At 31.4% G+C, this 25,844-nt stretch overlaps 2 protein-coding genes across 2 annotated transcripts in view; both read right to left on the bottom strand.

Moving 5' to 3' along the window:
• Positions 1–25,844, bottom strand: part of LOC149904855 (cardioacceleratory peptide receptor-like) — a 97,867-nt gene that overhangs the window by 9,393 nt on the left and 62,630 nt on the right. The window contains exons 2-7 of the mRNA XM_090106845.1: positions 18,579–18,701; positions 13,591–13,726; positions 9,418–9,521; positions 6,864–6,957; positions 5,306–5,401; positions 4,702–4,905 (exon numbers count right to left, since the gene is read on the bottom strand). Coding sequence (XP_089962971.1) covers positions 4,702–4,905; positions 5,306–5,401; positions 6,864–6,957; positions 9,418–9,521; positions 13,591–13,726; positions 18,579–18,698 — 754 coding nt within the window. The 5' untranslated portion in view covers positions 18,699–18,701. The remainder of the gene's footprint in view (positions 1–4,701; positions 4,906–5,305; positions 5,402–6,863; positions 6,958–9,417; positions 9,522–13,590; positions 13,727–18,578; positions 18,702–25,844) is intronic.
• Positions 378–1,450, bottom strand: LOC149904856 (uncharacterized). Its single transcript, XM_090106844.1, has one exon. The coding sequence runs from the start codon at positions 1,448–1,450 to the stop codon at positions 527–529; it is 924 nt and encodes a 307-aa protein (XP_089962970.1). The 3' UTR covers positions 378–526.

Consider the following 25,844-nt stretch of genomic DNA (forward strand, 5'->3'; position numbering starts at 1 on the left):
CCATTTGAGCACATAACGGCATTCTGAATATGTATCGACATTTACACATGTTGGTTTTATATAATTATCCAGATCCGAATTAATATTGTTAACTAAGACATTGAATGTAAAAATAATATAAGATAAATGACTCTAAAGTAAATGAAAACACGTAAGTTTTATTAAGAATAAACGTTTGATATAATTCGTGGAAGAATGAAAAAATTAGAATTTTAAACGCCTGGCACGTTCTTGGAGAAATATATGTGTTTGTACGTATTTGATAAATGATAATTTGTAGGCGCAAGAAATTTAAATAGCAACCTCTAGTAAACTTAATAAATTGAAATTGTGTATAATTAATAAAGTTGTGGTGTGTAGTAATAGTATTGTATAATTTCTGTATGCGTTTAATTTGTGTTTTGTGTGAGTTGGGGTGATAGGAGTTGGCTTTTATTAAATAAATTATAACTATTTTATTGACATGGTGTAACATAAACAATGAAAATGTGAAAGAATTGTTAGCAACAATGAGAACAAACACTAGTCATATATCTCTTTTGATTTGTCTGAGTTGGTCTTCATTTTTTATTAGTATATGCGGTGATCCTTCTTTTTGGCGTAGATAGATTCTTCCATTTGACATCCAACAAAAAGCGTATGATTCAGATTTTGCGAATTCCCTTGCACAGTAGAACATGCGTCTGTCTACTGGGGTCAGATAGTCCGATACAAAGGCTGGAGAAGGCTGCCCCTCGAAGCCGAAATGATTGGTATTAATTTTAGGACTTCCCGTCTTCTTATTGAATATCTTGATAGCATCCAACACTTTGTCCTTGGACTGGGTATCAGTAAACTCCACAATTACAGGTGAGTCATGGGCTTCTTTCCGGCTTGGAAGGCGAAAGACATCGCGTATGTTTGAATACAGAGATTGTAATGAAAGGCTGTTGAGTAAGTGTTCTGCGTTTACAAATAAGTCGTTCTTTCTTTCATTTACCTTTTTAGGCAACTTCCTTATTTCTATGCTTGTTTTTCGGTTGCCTCGCTCCAGATTGTTCATCCTATCTTCTATGGTATTTAGTCTAATATCTATATTCTTTGATTCATTTTTTATCACCTTTATTTGATCATGTAAGTCTTCTATTTTATCAGATAAAAAGTTTATGGACACCTCGATGTCCTTATTAGTATTTTTAACCGATATTATGTTTTTATCTAGTTCGGAAATAGTTTTTTCCAGCTTATCCAGGCGACAATTTTGATTATTTGACAATTTGTTGAACATTTCAAGGAGCATGTCATGCATTTCTGACTTGAATATTGCAAACTCGTTCTTTTCATCGCCTGATAATCGTCTCCTTTTTTCGCATCTTAGCGTAATATTCGAGTCAAAGGCGCCTTCCTCTGAATTCAAATTTAATTGTGGCGCCGAAAGCGTTTTATTTGCATGTGGAGGTGAATGATACATGATATGATAAAATTGTTTTGTCGTTATAGCCGATTCAATGTAGAACGTGAGAAAAACAAAAAACAAATAAATCAGAAGGTAGGAAAGAAATTCTTCGATCAGTACTTCTCTTTCGCTCGCGTTGCGTACAGGCAGTTGTCAAAGCTTCACTGGCACACGTGTTGTTTGCAACTTGAGTGGTGAGTAAATGCTTCGAGTGTTAGCGGGATGTAATGATGATAGTACTCACTGGATAACTGCGGTACCATGGGAACACGTAGCGAGGAGATTATATTGTAAGTTGTTCGAACTTATGCTTCCTTATTATTTACCGTGGAATTGTTTTAATTAAATTCAGAATTGAAAAGTAGTACACACGTCCGTACGTCTCTGCGATCGCCGAGGGAAGGGATTCCGCATTCCGTCACACTTTTGTTTCGTTCACATCCGCGAGTTTCTTGCGCCTTCTTAATCTTATAATCTAGACTGATGGACGATGGTGTTTTAAAATGCACTTTTGAATAAAATAATTTGGGAATACATAATAATTATGTTTATCTTTTGAAGTAAAACTTCTTTAGGCGCGACTAGGGAGTAACTCAGATTTTTTTTCTGACGGAAGTAACGCTTACTATAGTCTGCGTAGTTTCCGCCATTTAAAAATAATAATTCTGATTGGTTGTAAGTATATGTCATATACTACACGCTTCTTGACTTATACGCCAGCTAGTGGCAAATATCATAATCAATTAGGATTATTTATTTTCAAATTTTCAAACGGATCAATTGTGAATAGCAAAGTGAATGAAAAATTCAACAGTTTTAAAAACATTATTTTAAATTGCAAAATTTTTTGAAAATCTCTAAATATACTTGTTTATTTATTACTTTTAAAATAAGTAAATTAAAAATAAAAATAAACATGTTGCGGATTATAATCAATCTATTTTAAATATTGCTGAAGACAAAGTAGTATCCATAGCAACAGATATGTATATAGGTTGTCATTCAGTTGAACAAGAAGCATATGTACGCCAACAATTTCATAAAATGTCAGTTATTGATACAGGAGGATCGCCTTATGAAATCATATTAGTTCTTAACAAATTTTACATTATTACAACCAATATTGATGTAGGTATCTGATGGCTTAGCCAACGGTTGTGTTGGAAAGTTAGTGTATATTGAACGTGATGACAGTGATAACATCATACGCTTATGGCTTGAGTTTCCTGGTAAGATAGGAGAGAAAATTAGGAAAAAAGCTGCCCATCATATTCAAACTCTAAACATTAGTAGAACAGCAGTCCCAATTTTACGAAGATCGTCATCTGTACCAATGAATAGAAATAAGACAATATTTGCAAAGAGAAATCACTTTCCATTAGTACCTATCTGCTTGTGCGCTTACAATACATAAGTCTCAAGGTGGTACTTTTGATCAAATCGTTTATGAATACAATAAAAGTCACAGTCAGCAGCTGTTATATGTAGCATTATCACGAGTAACTGATATAAATGGATTGTTCATTGTCTCAAACACCGATGACAGCAAATTTTATCATGGAAGAAAGCGTCCAGGGGGAATAGTTGATTTACAGTGTGAATTTGAAAGACTTTCAAATTCTCGCCTAATAACACAACAGGAAGAATTATATAACCTTGTAAATGAGAGTAACATTACACTATTTTCCTTCAACTGCCAAAGTTTACGTGCTCATGTTTCTGATCTGAATGATAAAGTATTAAAAAGGTCCACATTGCTGTTATTTTCCGAAACTTGGATGAAAAATGACGAACAAATTCTTATTGAAAATTTTTATTGCGTTACCCAATACAAACGACCCAACTCAACTGCTGGTGGAGTAGCTGTATATCATTCATCTACAGATACACTGAACAATGTAACACCAATTCAAAATATTTCACCAACTATATTATCACAAATTTCCGATGAGGTTTCACAAATTGGTGACATCGCCTTGGTTCGATGTGTTAATACGAATGACCAACCTGTGATTATCGTTGTTATTTATATTTCTACAAATAGTAGCCTGACAAATATCATAAAATTTATTCATCAGCAATTACTTCACTTCACAATTGAAGGTTCTCGACTTTTAAATAGTAATTATCATGAATTACCGATGATTCTAACTGGAGATTTTAATGTTAATTTTCGCTCTCAGGAATCTCAGCCGTTAATTGATTTTTTAGAAGAAAAATTTGATTTATCTATGAATATTTCTCGACTTCATTCAACAACGCGTTTCGGTACAACGATAGATGCTGTATTTTCAAGAAAAGTAGCAAATTTAGAGAGTAAAATTTATGTTTCACATTATAGTTACCACAAACCTATAATTTCGTACGTAAGAAATTATGATGACATTCAATTACCTGTTTCGAATGAATAATATTAATATAACATTTAAATAATCTTTGTAAAGCACATGAATAATAAATATAATTAAATTATAATATAATATTTATTTATTTAAGTTAATATTTAATCATTTCAGTGATATATGTCGTCAACGCCAAAGAAGTTTTACTTCAATCGCGCGTAAAGGTTACACGCACACACTTTTATTTGTTTGTGTAATTAAAGTGAATGTGAAATAGTAATATAGATTACTTTAATCAAGCTTTAAGCAATAATTTTCCAAATATTAAAAACTTCAAACGTCTGACTTACATACCCATGCCACATAAAACAAATTTTAATCAAAATACTTATCTACATCTCAGTGTTTGATATGGAAATCTTATGAGATAAATATTTGTAAGGCACCATCTTCCCTACTAATTAGTACCGAATGTTAATTATATATCTCTATGAATTAATACATTTATATCATTCAGTTCTGAGGTAAATATACGCAGTAGCAAATATATGAAGATAGTCGAGTGTAATTAGTTTAGCTTGATGAAACCTTACCTACACTATAGAGGAATATTCTTCAGATTAAATGTAAAAAACGTTTGATACTAAACATGTGTGATTGATGACTGTAAATTGAGTGATAAGTTTAGAATCCTAACTATTATTTTGGTCCAGATACTCTTACGCGTAATACGCTGCTATGCAAGCAAAAATCTCACAAATACAACAAAACTCACCATTTCTCCAATTCTTGAATCTTCTAGAATTGACCGGTGGGCTCATAACAACAGCCTTGCTTTTGGTCCATATTGTCAGTACTATTATCGAGTAACACGCTGCTACAGCAAGCAACAAACTCACATTTCACAAATACAACAAAACTCACCATTTCTCCAATTCTTGAATCTTCTTGAATTGACCGGCGGGCTCATAACCACAGCCTTGCTTTTGGTCCAAATAGTAAGTACTATTATCGCGTAACAAGCCGCTATAGCAAGTGCGGGGAGCACGAATATCATGACTGCGACTAGAGTGACCCACACTTGCCAGCGCTTTGTTGTGCCGAGGTCTATCCAGCATTGGAGCTGACCTGGGTATGGAAATTTAAGCTTTAATCTTACAAAATTAATTTAAATTGAAAGTCCAAAACAAACATTCATAGGTGTCCATACAGATAACAAAATTTATTTTACAAAGTTAAATGTACCTATTTCTTTTAATATTGCATGCATACAATTAAGTTTTGTTTTGCTCTATGTAGATACGTTGCTAGAAAATTTTGTGTAGGTATTAACAACTCTGTATAGTTCTGTTTTGAGCAGCTCTATATAAATACATAGTTGGAAATATTTTACACTAGGTATTTAGATGTCTATTAACAATATGAAATATTTAATAATTTCCCAAAATATCTACACAATATATCAAGTAATCAATCGAATTAATATTTTTATTCAAAGAATTAATAGGTAAACAAAATTATCACCCACCTTGTACTTCCTTAACTTCATACAGAATAAGAAGCGGTATGGAGAACACAATGCTGATCATCCAGGCGGAAGCGACGAGTGCCCGCGCTCTGTTCCCTGAAATATTGTGAAATACCTCCTAAATTTTCTAAAATTAATATTTTTTAAATTGTACTTAACTATTAATTTAATGGTGTTATCACAAAAAGCAAAGCTTTCATCACTACTAACTATATAATATTATAATAATATGTAGATATTATTATGTTTCAGTGGTTAAGGACTTCACATGAGTTTTGAGACAAGTATGAACAAATGAAATTTATTTTTATATTTTTATGCACATTATCCATACCACCTAGGTAATTAAACGGATGCCCGTCCGAGAAAAAATAATGTAAATGTCAGTAAAGAAATACAATTATAATTAGAAAAGACTTATCTAAGTATGAAGACGTAGGTTCGACATTAAACAATATTTTATAACGAAAGTAATAAAGCATTTAATTTCATCTTAATTGCAGTCTAAATTGGAGAAACATTACATTTACCTTTAACTTTCAATAATGCGTAATAAACCGACTTGAAATTTACCTTTCCATTGCATATTATGAAATATAAATTACCCTTGAGAACAACCATTATAAAGTTATTAGAAGAAACTTCGAGAAGCCACCCAAATGTGTAACGTATGATGTTAGCAACGTTAAATTCATTTCGAAACAAATTTATTGTTCAATTTACAAGAACTCTACAGCAGGTAAGATGAATGAACTTTAAATGGATATTTAATATTCGCATTAAAATGACCTTTAAGCCCACAGCGTAGAGAGCAAAGTCGACTGAAATAAATTAATATGTGTAATTAAACACGAAAAACGAATATACTAGAGTTCAAAATAAACTGTGTATGTTGTGAGTGTCTTGAACATATGGTTTCGTGTTATAAATTAGCTCTGATTCAGTAACTACATCTGCTAGGAATTTATTTTAATCTAGACTTCACCTCACAACAAATTACAATATGCAAAGTGCTGCATTTTATTAAATGCATGGAATTATTCAATACAAATTACTTTTATTAAGAACCGCCATGAAGTGTGCTTTTTTGGGCATGTAATGAAATGCATATAAAAATTAAACGATTTTTCAAAGTGTTCAGTCTTTTGGCCACTCACCTTTTGACATAAAGAAAAGAAACAACAGAAGCATTATGCACATAAATTAAAAAAAGCATTCTTATTTTACACTGTAATAAAATCTCTTTATGAGAGGTTACTCTTTTATTTAGCGAATACAAAAGCAATCATGTTTAAATCCCAAATTATACCAATATCAACAAACACAATCATTAAGCACTTCATAGTATGCAATAGTAAAACACAAGTTAAAGTGCGACGATTCAAGATTACCTCGACGCGGACGTCTTGTAGCAATATTATTTTTCGACAAGCTCATTTTTCCATACTGGAAATAATACTGTTTTAAGACGTGTCATAGTACGGAGGCATAAACTAAATCAGGCTTCCCAAATACGGTTTAGAACCATTATCATACTGAAATCAAAGTAAATACTCACAACTGCCGGAGAAGTTCATGGGATTTGTGATCGCATCGCAGCGGTCTATACTGAGCGCCACTAGAACGTATGTGGATGCATACATTACTACCGCCTGGAAAAGGGATTTAGTGTTAAATTAAATCAATACCTAGCAGAATTTATTAAAAAATATATTAATTGCATTAATGTTGTATAGAAAACTATCAACAACAACCGTCGGTTTCGCCTAAATGTTAAAGGTAAATTCGTATGGGAAAGAGATTTTTAACTGCATTAAAAGGTATCATTTATGTATCACTAACTATACTGTGTAATAAATTACTTAGTTGCCACACGAAAGAGCAACAAACTCACTTTTGCATTAGTATATTTTTTATATATTTTGTATACGAAAACTAAAAGCAATTTAAGGGCAGTTTCACAGTGTTAAGCTTATCTATCAGTTTGAATCACTTACAATTTCAATCAAAATTATCAAATAGGCTTTCAACCAGAGAGTGAAAATGGTGAAATAAATAGACAGAGATATGTCTTTTATTTTATGTATAATCACAGAATACATAATAGTAGCTAAACGCTACAGAACGGACACTCTCCGCCTCCCGCCAAAATTAAACTTACCTCACCCCCGCGCGATCAGACATAAAATGGGCCATATTTTTCTGCAAGGACGATACGCAACGAAGATTGACAACATTAATCAAATTGACTTAAAGTAATTTTATTATTTTGGATTTGTGATTATCGTTTTTCGTAGAAAATGGTTAGATATTGTGCTGTTTACGGATGTATTTCATCAGAAAAACGCGAATTTTTTTTTACGCTAGTCACAAATGTGCCAACCATAAAGCGTTAACACACACATTTGCAGTCTCTACAGTGTGACTGTCAAAACGATCATTTTGTATGGAGTGTCCGGGGTGTGGTATAATGTAAATGGAGTGATATATTATCTGCGTTCTGCATCTTTTGCCAAACACGCCCAATCATTTGAATTTGGCTTACCGATGTTTGTTTCGGGTTTCTAGTGTCTTTTTTTTAAATGGTAACTTTTCATTTCAGTGTTTAAAAATAAATTTTTTCAAAGAGAATTATTTCAAAACCAATAAAAAATGTTATCAAAGATTTAAAAAAATAGAAGGTCTCGTTCAATAATGAGAAAATAATAGGCAGTCGTTCCGGAACAACAAATATAAATGTCGTAAAATTGAAGATCATCAAAACCTTTTCAGTTTGAAATGCCATTGCACTTAAAAAGTGATAAAGACGGTAGCTTTGAAGTCCAATTCGAAAACTTAAAGTAATCAAAAACTCTGATTTCTAATTTAAATGTACAGTTAAACATTCTTATCAATATTGTAATATTCTGTTTTCCGTCCGTCCGTTATTATTTTGATTACACTTTCTTTTTCGCCAAAAACTGTATCTTTTGAAATGTCTAATAGTGTGCGTGTTATTATTTTATTTTATTGCAATTTAGGGCGTATTCAGAAAGAAAGCTTGAAACTTATAAGCGCTTATCGGCGCTTGTCATGTTCATATATTTTCCTGTCAGTGCTGTCAACCCGCGCAGGAAAATATATGAACATGACAAGCGCCGATAAGCGCTTATAAGTTTCAAGCTTTCTTTCTGAATACGCCCTTACATTATACATACTGACGATATTTTGCTATGTCAACGATAACTTTATCTTTCTCTTCAAAGTATCAAGCCAAAAATAAAATGATATTAAACATAGAGCAAAAGTTATTATCTCGATAACAAAACCTATCCGTTATCCATATTTAAGTTTAAAATTAGTAACAAGCCAGGTTTACTAATTTGAATATTTACAATAAAGAGATTTTCTGGATAATAAAGATTAAACTGAGTTATTATCAACTTATTTAAATTAGCAATCAATATAAGTATGGAAATTATATCCATCATTCATTCAAGACAAAGAAGAATGTCTTTTAACAAACCGAAGACAAGTGGATTTTTGTAATAATTGTTCTAGATAATTTTAAATACTTATAATATGCTTTGGTATGTTAATATTTAATGGTTTATATTCTAATTCTAACACTAGAATATAAACCATTACCAACCAACCATAGTGCAGAGGCTTTATCATAAATTTAGGCTTCGTCCGCGAAACATCTTCGTACTTCAAAGAATATAATAAAAAAAGAATTATTGAAATCGGTTCAGCCGTTCTCGAGCTATTCGCTTACCAACACATTATGAGATTCATTTTTATATTATAGATCTAAAAAACTAAAGTGAATTTCAAGGATATACCTAGGGGATACGTATTTTTTGGACAAACTGATTTACTTGGATAACAATTTACATAAAGTAGACATTTCGTTATCTCGTCTATTATGTTGATTTCAAAGTTTATACTCTACGTCTCTTCGTCTTTGACAATTTACTCATAAAAACTTTTCTTGCGAAAGTAAAACATTATTAAGGACTAGGTCGAAAAATACCTACACTAATCATACTTTTCGTTTTGCTCAGAAATTTATTAATATTACATTATAGAAATAAACCTAAATAAATTAAAAAGGGGATATTACAAATTACCTGTAAGAATTTGACAACTTTACACATGAACTCGCCGGCCAACCAGGCTATGGTGATCTTCTGTACGATGTCCACGAACACGTATAAGAGACCAACCATGAGATCTGCGAAAGAAATAAAACTTTTAGAGGTATTATATTATATTCTGTATATTTTATTGAATATTAAATTAACGGTGCGTTTAGTACAAGGTAAAATTTAAAATAAATATAATCTACTGAATTTAGTATCAAATTTTACGATTTTTAATGTTATGACATAGGTTACTAAGAATTATAAAAATCAGGAAGATTGGATAGTAGACACGTCAAATTATTTTTGCAAACATATTAAACTTCATAGTTAGTACAATAATGATTTATTAAAATAACCACAGTAGGTATAAAAGAAACACCGACTAACATTGAAAATTACGCATCGCAGTATTTTTATCGGTTCGCACAAAAATATTCTACCGTTTACATCATCATATTTATATTATGGCTAGTTTACACATAATCGTATACGTTTTATCTTTGGCTAGCTTCATAATATATATTACATTCAAAATTATAATTTAAAAATGTTTATCACGTCTGTTTTTAATAGTGAAAGTAGGGATGTAGAGTCCTTAAATTTAAAAAGTTATCTTCAAATCTCATGTGATCCTATTGAAAGAATAAAAAACAGTACATAGTAATAATAAATCAGTCAAAAATAATAAAATAAATATAAGCATAAGCCGGTTTTAAACCGTATCTCCAGGCTGCTACTCTATAATTTCGCTTGGATACAAAAATAAGAATATTTTTCATATTTTCTTGAGAAATCACACAAAATTTGAAGATATTAAACTAAATATTCAAATACAATAAAGCAATTTTGCTTACGGGCAAAGGAATCATAATAATATTCACGTATTTTTTTTTTTTACAAGAATAAAAGGTATTGGAAATGATAGAAGGAAGTCGAATTCAATTAATCCAAATAGATGTCCAAATATTTCAGTATTTTGCGTTTTGTATATACTGAAATATATTATTATTCAGTAATTCCTTTGGTTTATCGAAGTTTTTTTTCCTACACGAGAAGAAATCAATATTACCAAAGCCAAAATAATTTAAAGAAACTAAATAATATGAAACATTTAACAAAATTATCGTTTTATTTTCGAGACAAATGTAACAATACAGTGTCGATGAAGTTTGCGGTAGGAACATTTTTACAACGTACCTACGCTGCTCAAAATAAACTGCTTCTGTTTACATGCTGAGTGAATCTTCGAACTAGTCATCTGATAATCTTTGATACATTGTAATAAAGCGTAATCTCGTTTGAATTTTATTAATAATCTAGTTTGGACAAGGGTTTTGTAGTGACTGGATATTAATGAAGCGATGAAAGCACGTCAAAGAGAATGCTACAATGTTTACGCGCTGTTTAAAATTATACTTCCGTATGGCAGAAATGTTTTTCAGATTTTGATATGCTTTGAAAACATGAAAGCGTTTTATAATATCACGTTTTAAGTAGCCACGATAGTTAGCTTGTAGTTTATGACGTGTAAATATTTCTCCGCACGATTACTTTTCTCGTACGTAAGATGTCGCTGTCAAGTGTCAAACCGAAGATAAACACAATTTTAATTTCAAGTTCATTACAATTAGTATGGACGACATCCAGTTTCCTGAACCAAACCACCTACGCCAAAAGTTCATGAAATGTCAGTAAGCAGTGAAAATATTAAACGCATGATGGAATTGTATTCGTTAATCGAGATTAAACTGTATTAATCGAATGAGCGATCAAAAGCGATCATACGTTGTGTATGGCGAAGGCATTGAACGCTCAATTTCAGTCACATTGTTGGATATTATATCCAGCTGTCATGTGCTTGCTTTAATCAGAGTCGACTCGATCGATGGTGATTATTGATTTATGCAATAATAGTTAATCAATCCAATTATTTAGCATAAGATTGCTAATATTATCGTGTTTTACCGCTAAAGTAGGTAATGTTTTATGGTCAATAATTACGCAGTAGTGGTTATGTTGGTTACACAAACCTATCTGGCAATATTTTATGATCTAATCTGAAAGTACCTACCTACTTGGTGGACTGGGAAAATAATGTATTTAATATTTATTGATCTTCTAATGAACTAAAAAATTTTAAATAGAAATCTAAAATAAGAAATGTTTGACGGTACGGCAAAATGAAAAAATAAACGGTTTGAATGCGATCTCTACATAGGGAGCACGCACACCTTTTCCCATGTGATATAATTTTAAATATTATTATTCTAGGTGATAATTTATTGATGCCAGCATTTTATAAAATAAATCCCTAAAATTATATTTCGGGATAGTAAATTGGCAAACGCAAACAATTTAAATAAACCTATGTTTTGTAGGGAACGTGAAATGGAACGCAAATTGTTGTTTCCCCCAATTAATATAAATTATTACTCGATGATAAATGCGTTTCCGCATCCCGTTTATAATTAATTTATTGTGATTAAATTAGACAGCCGCGGTTTGTATCTCCGTTATTATTTGTTGTACATAATTTGGCAAAAAATTGACGATGGAGGAACAAAAGAAAATCGTTGTAAAATTATAAATCTGGGAGTTTTTATTAATGGAGATGAGTGGGAACTGTGAAGGTGTTTCTAATTTAAATCTGGCTTGTATTCAAATTTAGTATGTATGAAAAACAGTACCTAAAAATTATTATTCTTCAAATGTTGTATCGTTTCTTTTACCTAGCGATTTATTAATTAATACGATAAGACTAAAGTTTAAGAAAATAATTACGTGTTTTGAAAAAGATAATCTTACCATAAAGCTCTATTTATGTGTTGTCAAATCTATTATTAAAAACAATGTATCCGATTCATAGCCTACACCCATAGAAATTTAAATAACAAGACACTGTTATTTTAGATTTCTATGCCTACACCTAATAACACATTATAATCATGTATAATAATAACTAAATAACCATCTTTGCGAGCAACCACACACCATAAATTTTATTTTCAAACTGCAGAACATTTATTTCACTTAATTTGATGCAGACGACTATAACCAGACTGTAAAATATATCATCCGTCTTTTGGGAACTATAAATCTGTGAAGAATTCGCGTTCACACTTTTATGGTTGCAACTTAAGCGTATAAAAGTAATAAATTTATTTATTCCAGTCCTATTATTATGAGTGTGCAAAACTGTCTAAAAATGTTGATATACACGAGTTGCATATTTTCATTGTAATATGAATTTCATTGCTATTAAAAGATATATTGAGATAGTTTTACCTATTTTTGATATGGTAGGTAGACTACTGTTTCTTTGTCACAAAATTCGTGCCTTTGTCGTTGCAGGGCTAACAGTTGACAATACAGATGTTAATTAAATATTTATAAATAGAAATATGATTTAAAAACGTATCCGACAACTTATAATAATTACTATTGTGTTATAAAAGTATAAACAAAAGAAAAAAAATTCTCCGAAATCCTATTTTTTTTTTCTATTTAACACATTATAATCTTAATGGATGCTACAATTACATGCTTTTAATATCTAGGTGGTCTAACAAAATGGGTGTTATTTTATTAAAGGTCTCTTAATTTGGAAAGTTGTCTGTGACGTTAATTAAGGTGAAAGGACAGAATTACCTTTTGTCGTTTTACGTTTTAGGGGTTATGAAATTGGAGGCTCACTTAAAACTTATATTTGCATATTTATTGGATATGATATGAATGTGCCATATTATTTGACGCTCGCTTGTTTCACTATATTCTGTTAATGGATTCTTGTGTAAATTGTAATATGAGACTTTATTCAAAGCTTAAAGGAATTCTCACAAAATTAAGGAAAGGTTACCGTAAGTCTTAACAATTTTGTTAATTTCTTCAACAAATAATTTAAATATACTTAATAATTTTCGTAAGAACTAAGTTCCTGCGTTATAAAACAACAAGAACATTATCTTTGCTAATAAATTAGATAAATATCAATGTACATACCTACATATTATCATATTAGAGTCCGCTAAAATTACTTACAAAAATCACCAGATACCTAAATATTAGGTACCTACATGGGATTTCTCCCACCATCAATAATCTTAAAATACCATATCAACACTATTTAGTACATGTAATTACTTTAACATTACCACGTACCTGCAATAGCAAGCTGCATTATGAAGAAGTTCATTCTGCTCTTCCTAGCATTAGTGCAGAGTAGAGCTGCTATGACCGATGCATTTAGAAGCACGATCAGGAAAAACAACACCCACATTACAGGAAACTGGATCGACTGGAAAAGAATGAAATGAAATAAAATATTGTTTAGTAGAATAAAGAATGTATAATGTCAGAAGCTGGAAGAAATGACGTAATTTTTAATAAGTACCGAATTGTGTATTATTATTTGTACTGTCTCTGTGGTGCACAATAAAGAATTGTTATTGTTGTTGGTGTAATCTAAAGGAAACATTTAGCCCGTGAATATAGATATTGTAAAACTGTGCCGTGAATCTTTTTATAGTAACGTTGTTCGCATATAATTATATTGTGATTGCCTCATTGATAATGTTTGTATGTCAGGGTGTGAGAATCGACAAATCTTTCGAAGAATGTGATGAATCACTGGATTTACAATTTACTTAAATGAAAAATATGAAATATTTGTACAAGAAATTGACCAGCTTAGACCTATCAGTAGTGTCTAGTTGTAGATACGTAGGTAATTATAATAATTGTAAATCATAATAGTTAATCTTTGTAAAAATAAAAAAACACTTTATAGATAGGTACATTAATCTTGAACACATACATAGAGACAATCTAATAATATAGGTTACTAGTTTAATGTTTAATTCACGACCGAAGCTTCGAGATGGAACTATTATGGTATGGTGTATAGTATGGTGCTTTATGTGTACACTATCTTCCCATATTTGCAACTGTATATTTCATGCTTGGTACTGGTTGCTTGGAAGAAATTGCTGTTTAGCAATAAAGCTGCCAATTGCTTCTGATATCCTTGTATTGTAAAATTAAAAATTTGTGTGCAATAAAGAATATTATATAACTAACTATATAACTATGGTACCCTCAGCTTAATGAGCCTAATCTAATTAGATGAAGCACACTCAACTCCAACTTCACATATCGATTTAAATATACCTGCTTAAACGAATTGGTGTTTAAATTTAGTTTTGCGGAAATAAATTACCTCATATCCAAGTTATGAAGATATGAGGTAACAACTAAAAAGTCATGAAAGCAATTAGTTAAAAAAAGTTTCATTTTTACCTTTGAAATTTGAACGATTAATCACAGTTTAGTGAAAGCTTTGAATAAATTAAACTCGGTTTTCGCTGTTTACCTTGCAGTTTACGTAACGTTCATAACATTTAGCCAAGCACTATTGTCATACTTTAGTAATTAAAACAATTAGTCCGTTGAGTAAGGATCTCAGGGAAAGGTATAGTGGACCATGGAAGTGTGGTTTTGACAACTCACAGTCCGTTTAGATTCATTAATTAGGACCCTTTTTGCTTACTGCTGCTTTTGACAGTGGTTCTTGGAATTATTTACTTCATGTTAGCATATTATGACATTGAATTGAGGTAGTTTTTGGCATTTTAGAGTGCTCTATAAAGCTCATGGATAAATTACTATATCTCATTATTTACGAAACTCGCGTTAATATTTAAATAAAGACTAAATTCCTATATCAAGTCTCTCATTAAAGTCTTATTTATTCGTATAATAAAAATAAAAGTTAAAAGAATAATAGATACAATTTAAAGTCACGACGTTAGAAATCACTTCCTCGAAAACATAAGCCCATGCTTAAAATAATGCAGTCAAATGTCACGTAGAACTAATAATAAACCACTTTATAACAAATTTAATGCGGCTGATTTATTATAATTTGACATTAATAAAATTTACAGCCACTTCTAACTTAATCGCAGACAGTTCGCTGATAGATGTCTTTATGATGCCTTCATAAATTACTGCGACTATGTCTATATCTAAAGCATTTGAATCTATTACACTCACACATAGATCTTCTACTAACAAGGTACACTTGTACCTTCATGCATATAATACGCACACACACAAGGTGTACCTACATATTACGCGTCTGTATGTGTGCGTAATAAATGAATATAGTAAGATTTATTATGTGACATGTAACTGAACGCACTGCTACAGCTTCTATACATTGTCATAATTTACGGTTGTCTTTTGTTTGATTTAACGCGATGATTGTTACATATTCGACCCGACAATTCGAACACTATAGCGAGCGAGGTCACGGCCCACGGGCATAACAATGTCAAAAAATCAACATCATTAAGGGAATTATGTTTATGCGCTAAAAAGCTTTAATGTTTCAGTAAATTATTGAAAACCGCAAGCCAAATGTGTTTAATAAACATGCTATTTAAATTTAAATACGCTATAAAATATTTATTTCCAAATATCAACGTCAATAAAATAGCAAATGCTATTAATCACGGGAAATATATTAAATAGAGTAGGTAACACACCGTGAAGTCAATAACCTTTATTGAATGCCATTTTAAAAATAGCCGGCATACCCGATTTTCAGATATATTTAATTCTGTGTGTACAACTCATTTGACATTTATAATACACGATAAATAATATATTTATTAGGATAATATTTGATCATATTTTTGAAGGGATTATAAGCGCAAGTTACCAAAATGTTCCTTTATATTGAGATCCTGAAAATATAAATAAATAAACTTGAAAAGATCCTGAAAGTATAGACATATTAACAGTTGCGGATATTTGGGTTATATCCGCGATAAAATGTCTACAATTTTAATTATACCATCTAATTGTTGATTGATTTAATTTGAGTAATATTAAAAATCATGCTTTAATTATACCAACTTCAAATTATACTCAAATGCAAACATAAAGTGTGCTTTTACAGAAAAACGCGTAAGAAGTAAATGTTCTTTAAATAGCTCTCATTCCCTTTTTCATTACTTCATACATTTCTTTTCGCATAACCATAATGCATAAACATGACACATTTTAAAATGTAACACTCAATCTCATTATTGAATCATTGAACAAGGTTTACTGTATATTCATTCAAAACAAATAAAATATCGTGTCGTATCGTATAAAGCGTCTCAACGGCGCGCGGTCAACGATAAATTTCAGCGTATTGACAGCTACAAACGCATGAAGAACTGTATACGTGCCAAAAGCCGCGAACCGCTTATTGTTATAGCCATTGTAAACCACTTGTTTGCGACATTGTATTTGTATTCTCGTAAATTATTTGAGAACTATTGTACTATTATATTCGGATACGATGCATCAAACAAGCATGATAGAGCCCTCACGAAATGGGAATCAATTTAAAAAGATTTTTTAGTAATTTAAAATTATCCATATGGTATCTAAACGATAATTATCAAGCAGAAGTATTACTACATTTGTTTCTATTACTTTATTACCCATAATATAAAGATTGCCTAATAATTTTATATAACACAGCGAACCCGCTTACTACGCATTAAGAAAAAATTTCGAAACTTTTTATTCAAACTAACATGAAACAGCCAACCCTATTACCATATTATTAAAACAAAGCACGACCATCCAATCAACTAATAAACAACGTTATCGTACACAGTGAATCTATTAAAAACACTTATCTGCCGTGACGACAGAACGGTAACAGGCGTCCATTACACGATTAAAGCCTTTCAGCCTGTTGATAATCCACCTGAACGCGTGGGCGCGATTTACATTACGATATTGCAAGTATTTGCCTCTAGTAATACTTTGTATTGAGATAAACAGTAGTTGCTAGTCTCCATGGCATAGCTAAGGAGCGGGCGGGCTCCGGGCGACATACGAGAAAGCGCTGATTTTTAATTCGGAAAATGTGAAAAAATAATTTAATTTAAATGAATTTAATGAATTAAAATAATATTTTTATGTAATGACCTGAATACGAATTTAAATATTAACCACATAATATTATATTGTTAATCGTTTTTTGGTCCCGCAGGACAGGCTTCGCCTAGTGCGGGAACCAATGAATTTCATAATAATTATATTAATATCAAATTTAAATAAAAGTGTGAAATACACCATATTGTAATAATCCTGTCTTGTTAAATAAAGGAATTATTTATTTATTTAATACTTAGATATTAGAAACATTATGCTATTGCTTATTAAACATTACATTCCTGGGCATTTCTTATGTGTGATGTATGAACACGTAATTGGTATGACTAACGTTTATATTATTCTAGCTTTCCGCCTGCGGCTTCGCCCCACTCTGCCTAAAACCTAATAAATTATAATATACTAACATCTTCCTCTAGTATCATTATATTATTATCTATTAAAAAAAACCGCATCAAAATCTGCTAAAGTAATCGTTTTAAAGATATCGAAGAGCAACTTTGTTTTATACCTACCATATAGTTTTCATTTTCATTATAGTATGTCACTAATGGTCACTACATACTTGTACATAATATGCACTTTATAAAAGACTAGCGGTCCGCCCCGGCTTTGCCCGTGGTACATATTTCGCAAAAAAAAAGGTAGCCTATGTTCTTTCTCAGGGTCTAAAGATTATCTGTGCCAAATTTCATCAAAATCGGTCCAGTAGTTTATGCGTGAAAACCATACATACATACATACAAACCTTTCCTCTTTATAATATTAGTACTTATAGAAAAACATGAAAAACAAGGCCATATTTCCAGTCGGCCGTAGGCGGCCCCGCGCGACGACGCGTTACGTCCCTGCTGACTTTCTTGGTAAAACTACAAAGATGTTAAACAAATGTCTAACTTTCTTGTTAAACTACGAAAGATGTACGAACTTTGATTGCTTCTAAAATTATGCAATCTAATTACGAGGCAGTTAAAAGTAAAATGTATACTTTCTTAAAAATTAAATAAATGGTCACGTTAATTATATAGTCGAATTAATATACTTATTTATATACGGTAGAAATATTTTTATCAATTAAGATTAAATACTACGAGAAACCATAATATTATTATAATAATACGAAGTGTGTAATGTATGAAAAGCTAGCTTAGACGACCTATAATAAAAACATGATTAAAAGTACTTACGTCATAAAAATAGTACACATTGAGATCATTTGAAGTGTTACTGCTATTGCCTGGATAGATAGTTGTGACCAGGGACCGGGGCGTCGACCCCGGCATCTCTTCGAAGAGGTCTGGCTCCATTACCTGTGAAAGAAAAATATGTATTAAATATTGATAGTAACTAAAAACACTTTTTGTTTGCTTACGTACTGTGAAATTAATAGATTTCTTTGAAAAATTATGTATAAGTGTGTATTGATATTAATTACAAACACAATTTAATTACCTACCATGTAATTGTTAGATAACTTCTATTAAACAATATAGGCCACACCTACATTATATTTCACGTAAAATCAGCTAATTATTTACATTTATTACGAATATTGCAGAAAGTTAATGTGTACAAATTGTTGTGTTTTGTTTTTAATTAATAATTTTTTCATTTGATCTAAATTCAAAATTTAAGAACGCGTATCTTTTTTTTTTTTACTTCCCAGTATCAGTATGTTCGCGCGGCGTTGCGAAATAAATTAACACCATAATATAAAATAATTTGGAAAATCCAAAAGTGCACGCCTCATAATTTTTTTTTAATAAATATTTATTAATTATTATTTTTGTTTATTTAATAACAATTAAACCACATCGAATCAGACCCTGAAAAATGAAAGGGTTCTATTCCTGAGCATACTCAAGCGTAAGAGAAAAAAAAAAGACTCGATTAGTCAAGTATTTCGGTCGCTATCGTGTTAACAAGAAAAAGGATCCGCACATACAGACACACGGACGTCCAAGACAGAACTTTTTTAAACTGTTTTTTAACTAGTTTAAATAACAAAAATGACATCAAAAATATCATGAACGTTAAAAATAGTGTTTTTTCTTAATATGTGTGTGTATGTATTATCTTACAAGTGCAATGTATGATACATAAAGACATTTTAAGGCTGCAGTCTAGCAAAATAGCGTTTTCAACAAGTTATTTGACAATTTTTTCCCGGCTAATGAAATGATAAACTGAATTTTTTTTTCTTGTTTATCAATTAGTGTTATATACGCAATGCGCGTGAATTTTTTCACATTTATAAAGTTACTTTATGTTACCTTAATCAGGCCTTCAAGATAAGTCTCTTTCCCCCAAAATCATTTCGAGCTAAGTTTGTGCACTCACTACGTCGCAACCGATTACAATTTACATAATCTGATCAGCGCATTATTATCCTTATACTAGCTGTGCCCGCGACTTCGTCCGCGTGGAATAGTGACTGCATAGTAGGTGACTACTTAACTTTTATTGAATAAACACGTACTACCATAAATAATTAAAAGAACGGTTAGTAAAATTTATTACTAAACTGAGCTAAAAAATAAAAAATAAATGCCTAGTTAATTTTCTACGTAAAATTTATTTTAAATTATGTCATATTATTTTTAGGCACCAGGAGGGAAGGGAGCAAATTTATTTTTCTTCCTTCCTTGTATGGATGTTTTTGACAATATATCATGCAGCAACTGAGCGCCGAGACAAACTTCAAAACGCAAAGGAATAGAATCCGCTATCGATACTAATTGACATAAGCGTATGATGTTTTGCTAAGGATTTGTTCACCCTACCAACGACGACGACGACCACGAACAAAATTTTCATCCAGTCGCAATTTAACGGTGGCTCCTAGAAAACAATGTACCTATTTGAAGTTTTTTATAGAAAATTTTACCGTTTCTACGAAAAATCTATTTTTTCATTCGTTGATCTCAAAAATAAAAATTCCAATCACCAGAACGACAGGAAATTTTAATAATTTATTTTTAATTGTGTTTAGCACAATTTTGTTAAATTACGACTGGATGAAAATTTTGTTCGTGGTCGTCGTCGTCGTTGGTAAGGTGAACAAATCCTTAGCAAAACATCATACGCTTATGACAATAACTAGCTGTGCCCGCGACTTCGTCCGCGTGGAATAGTGACTGCATAGTAGGTGACTACTTAACTTTTATTGAATAAACACGTACTACCATAAATAATTAAAAGAACGGTTAGTAAAATTTATTACTAAACTGAGCTAAAAAATAAAAAATAAATGCCTAGTTAATTTTCTACGTAAAATTTATTTTAAATTATGTCATATTATTTTTAGGCACCAGGAGGGAAGGGAGCAAATTTATTTTTCTTCCTTCCTTGTATGGATGTTTTTGACAATATATCATGCAGCAACTGAGCGCCGAGACAAACTTCAAAACGCAAAGGAATAGAATCCGCTATCGATACTAATTGACATAAGCGTATGATGTTTTGCTAAGGATTTGTTCACCCTACCAACGACGACGACGACCACGAACAAAATTTTCATCCAGTCGCAATTTAACGGTGGCTCCTAGAAAACAATGTACCTATTTGAAGTTTTTTATAGAAAATTTTACCGTTTCTACGAAAAATCTATTTTTTCATTCGTTGATCTCAAAAATAAAAATTCCAATCACCAGAACGACAGGAAATTTTAATAATTTATTTTTAATTGTGTTTAGCACAATTTTGTTAAATTACGACTGGATGAAAATTTTGTTCGTGGTCGTCGTCGTCGTTGGTAAGGTGAACAAATCCTTAGCAAAACATCATACGCTTATGACAATAATTAGTATCGATAGCGGATTCTATTCCTTTGCGTTTTGACGTTTGTCTCAGCGCTCAGATCTTTCCTGTCTCACGCCTGTAGTAACTAAACCGTTTAGACCGTGCAATAAAAATTAAATTAAAAAAAAAAAACTAACGCAACGAAGAAAAGTGCATAGAAAAAGGAATAAATAATTTTACAAACTTCCCGAAGATCTTTAAAAATAAATACCATTTTAAATATTTATAAAAATAAAAATGTTGTGAAGTTTTATGAAACCACGGTAAAAGTGAAACTTAGGCACAAAATTATCGTATTTGTACGATAATAATTATCGTACGGTTCCGAACACTGCTTTATACCTACTCGGCAGCCGACCGTCACGCGACATGCGCTACACAGACCAAAAAGTTTGAGACGATGTAATAAAAGTTTCACTTTAAAAAAACAAAGTCATCGGGGCTGCCATACCATCATTATCATAATATCATATACAATTATATTTTTTTTATAATGGTACTTAATTTTAAAGATCGTCGGGAAGTTTGTAAAATTATTATTTATTCCTTTTCCTTCGTTGCGTTGGGTTTTTCTTTTTAATTTTTAAATTTTTAACTTCGGTTTCTTATTTTCATGTGATATTTTCAAGTGAGTTTTTGACCTCTACCTCCATATTAGAAAGAAAAAGAAAGAAAGAAAAGAAATTATTATTATTATTGTGTTTGGCTGTGTTTTTTTTTAGCCAAAAAAAAACACAGCCAAACACATTATAAAATTTATCTTACAATTAGGCAAACGGATACAGCCTCAGCAAAATGCTGCACAAAAGCAGCGCTGATTTTCAGGCTGTACCGGCGATTGCGGTTACATTACATTCCTACATCATATTGATATCTATAAGTTTGTTGCTCCTTGACATCTTTTAAGTTGGGCCGTAACCGTGCACAAATTGTAATGGATCACAGTGGCAAAAGAAGTGGTATCTTTAGGAAAAAAAATTGCCAAGAGCCAGGCCTAATGTGGCTTTGAGTAGAATTCAAAATTTCCAGGGTGTGGCTATCCTCCCGCTCCCATATCCCCCTCTTCTTTAACAGACTTTCAACCCTTCTCTTTCCACACCTAGTAAATGGCAGAACCGATTTTGATGTAAACCATATTATCTAATTATACCTATATGTATTATGTACACGTCATATCCTGTCGTTTGATGCTCCATTTGGTTTATTTATCTAACCACTGTCACCCCTAAATGTAATGAACCGATTTCGATAAAACACGTTGCTCTTTTATATTTTGATATGCCGCTTGAGTATATTATTTGATCACATTCGATTATTGTTCATTCCCACTTTTACCGCTGTAATCTAATAAATGGATAAACCGAATTGGATAAAAATATAACTAATATTTTTTCCCACATTCCCACTTTTACCTCTATATACCTAGGTATAATAAATGGATGAACCGATTTTGATACACTTTATCTAAGAACCAGCGTCGGAAAATATGCTGCCTAACACGCATCTAATTCGTATTACCTGTTAGCGAGCTACGGTGGCACAAACAGACACACATAGCGGTCAAACACTTATCACCCATCTTTTTGCGTCGGGGGTTAAAAATATAATACGACATAATTTGAAGGACATTTTATGTATAAAATTTACCTAGAAGTAAGCATAATTCTAATTTGACCCCTTCCCCCCCTACTACCTCAGCTTACCCCCCCACCCTTGGGGACTTTCGATATGATCACCTGGACATTTATAAGGAAAAACTGTAGCGTATAACAGATAACTTACGTTTTATCGTACACTGTATAGTGTACAATAGAATGCCTTAGCAAATGTTCGCCGTGAATACTTAAATGGTCATAACTTTTTTATTTACGAACCGATTAACATGAAATAAACACTAAATGTTAAATGAAGATTACCACAATATATTAATGAAAATCGCATCTAAATCGGATAAGCCGTTTCTGAGATTAGCGTGCACAAACATATAAAACAACAAACAGATAAAAAAATTTATAACTACAGTTTTGGGTTTGGGATCGATTTAATAATAACCCCTGCTATTTTTTTTTTTACATATTTTTATTGTACAGACATCACTTTTCTAGAATTTTATTATATGTATTGATTGACCACGCGCAAGGTTACTAATTTCCACTACATCCTCACGCAAATCGTCAATTTTTATGAACATTGAATCTGTAAATAAAAAAAATAAAAGATAAGTACCTAATTTTATTAAAAAGCTACTAACAAATAAAGTTTTATCAAGAACTAAAGTGACCTTCTTTGGGCGTATAATATAGTCTTGTAAAAGTTATACATAAAAATAAAATTTCATCATTTTCTTATTTTGTCATAACTTTAACTAATTAAAAACATGAGTATAACTATATAATTATAATAAACAATAAATATAAAAGCTACAACTTACCTTTTGTGGGAACGCAAGAAGGCGAAAATTAAAAAATAGCCGAAGATTTTTAAAAATGTAACCAATGAACACAATCACTGTTATCTACTATTACCCAAAGAGAATACAAATACTACGTCTATTACCTTTATAACTGTAATGGTGTCTTGTTTGACATCAAATAATAAACATCTACCCTCACTTATAAAAATTTAGTATATTCACATGAAATATAAGCGCACCTGAAATGGACTCTGGGAAGATATGAATTATTTATTTAACTTTAAAAAAAAAACAACCTCACCAACATCATAATTCATAATATTTAAATTATGAATTTCCAAGGAGCGTTAATATTATGTAAATTGATTTAATTTTAATGAAATCTCATAGATGGCGCTGTTTTAAATTTGTCTTTATACTACTAACATTCATTATACTGTTTCTCTGCCAAAATTACTTAAATGATGTAGTTTTTATAGTGTAAAGGTAGACAATAGCATGGCTTACTCAAAAACAACATTTAAACATGAGTCTTTATATTGTACGCTGTCGTAGTACACGGAATACGTAAGAAAAATAAAGGTTCACAGCTCCTCCCCCGAAGGTGATAGCATGATAATATGTATATAACAGCCTGACCCGACCTGTTAGTAATATTCATGCAAAATTTGAAGTAAATCCGTGCAGTACTTTCTGAGATTAGCCTGGACAAACATACAGACAAACAGACAAACAGACAAACCGACAAACAGACAAACAGACAAAAATTCTAAAAACTATGTTTTTGGCTTCTATATCGATTATAGATCATGGATTATGTATTCTTTTAAAAAAATATTCAATGTACAGTTTTGACTTTCCTACGATTTTATTATATGTATAGATTAGTATCGATAGCGGATTCTATTCCTTTGCGTTTTGACGTTTGTCTCAGCGCTCAGATCTTTCCTGTCTCACGCCTGTAGTAACTAAACCGTTTAGACCGTGCAATAAAAATTAAATTAAAAAAAAAAAACTAACGCAACGAAGAAAAGTGCATAGAAAAAGGAATAAATAATTTTACAAACTTCCCGAAGATCTTTAAAAATAAATACCATTTTAAATATTTATAAAAATAAAAATGTTGTGAAGTTTTATGAAACCACGGTAAAAGTGAAACTTAGGCACAAAATTATCGTATTTGTACGATAATAATTATCGTACGGTTCCGAACACTGCTTTATACCTACTCGGCAGCCGACCGTCACGCGACATGCGCTACACAGACCAAAAAGTTTGAGACGATGTAATAAAAGTTTCACTTTAAAAAAACAAAGTCATCGGGGCTGCCATACCATCATTATCATAATATCATATACAATTATATTTTTTTTATAATGGTACTTAATTTTAAAGATCGTCGGGAAGTTTGTAAAATTATTATTTATTCCTTTTCCTTCGTTGCGTTGGGTTTTTCTTTTTAATTTTTAAATTTTTAACTTCGGTTTCTTATTTTCATGTGATATTTTCAAGTGAGTTTTTGACCTCTACCTCCATATTAGAAAGAAAAAGAAAGAAAGAAAAGAAATTATTATTATTATTGTGTTTGGCTGTGTTTTTTTTTAGCCAAAAAAAAACACAGCCAAACACATTATAAAATTTATCTTACAATTAGGCAAACGGATACAGCCTCAGCAAAATGCTGCACAAAAGCAGCGCTGATTTTCAGGCTGTACCGGCGATTGCGGTTACATTACATTCCTACATCATATTGATATCTATAAGTTTGTTGCTCCTTGACATCTTTTAAGTTGGGCCGTAACCGTGCACAAATTGTAATGGATCACAGTGGCAAAAGAAGTGGTATCTTTAGGAAAAAAAATTGCCAAGAGCCAGGCCTAATGTGGCTTTGAGTAGAATTCAAAATTTCCAGGGTGTGGCTATCCTCCCGCTCCCATATCCCCCTCTTCTTTAACAGACTTTCAACCCTTCTCTTTCCACACCTAGTAAATGGCAGAACCGATTTTGATGTAAACCATATTATCTAATTATACCTATATGTATTATGTACACGTCATATCCTGTCGTTTGATGCTCCATTTGGTTTATTTATCTAACCACTGTCACCCCTAAATGTAATGAACCGATTTCGATAAAACACGTTGCTCTTTTATATTTTGATATGCCGCTTGAGTATATTATTTGATCACATTCGATTATTGTTCATTCCCACTTTTACCGCTGTAATCTAATAAATGGA

The sequence above is a fragment of the Colias eurytheme genome, chromosome 11 (genome assembly GCF_061535395.1).
Source record: "Colias eurytheme isolate Ceu_HAF_F1 chromosome 11, ilColEury1 Martin Lab GWU primary, whole genome shotgun sequence".
NCBI lineage: Eukaryota > Metazoa > Arthropoda > Insecta > Lepidoptera > Pieridae > Colias > Colias eurytheme.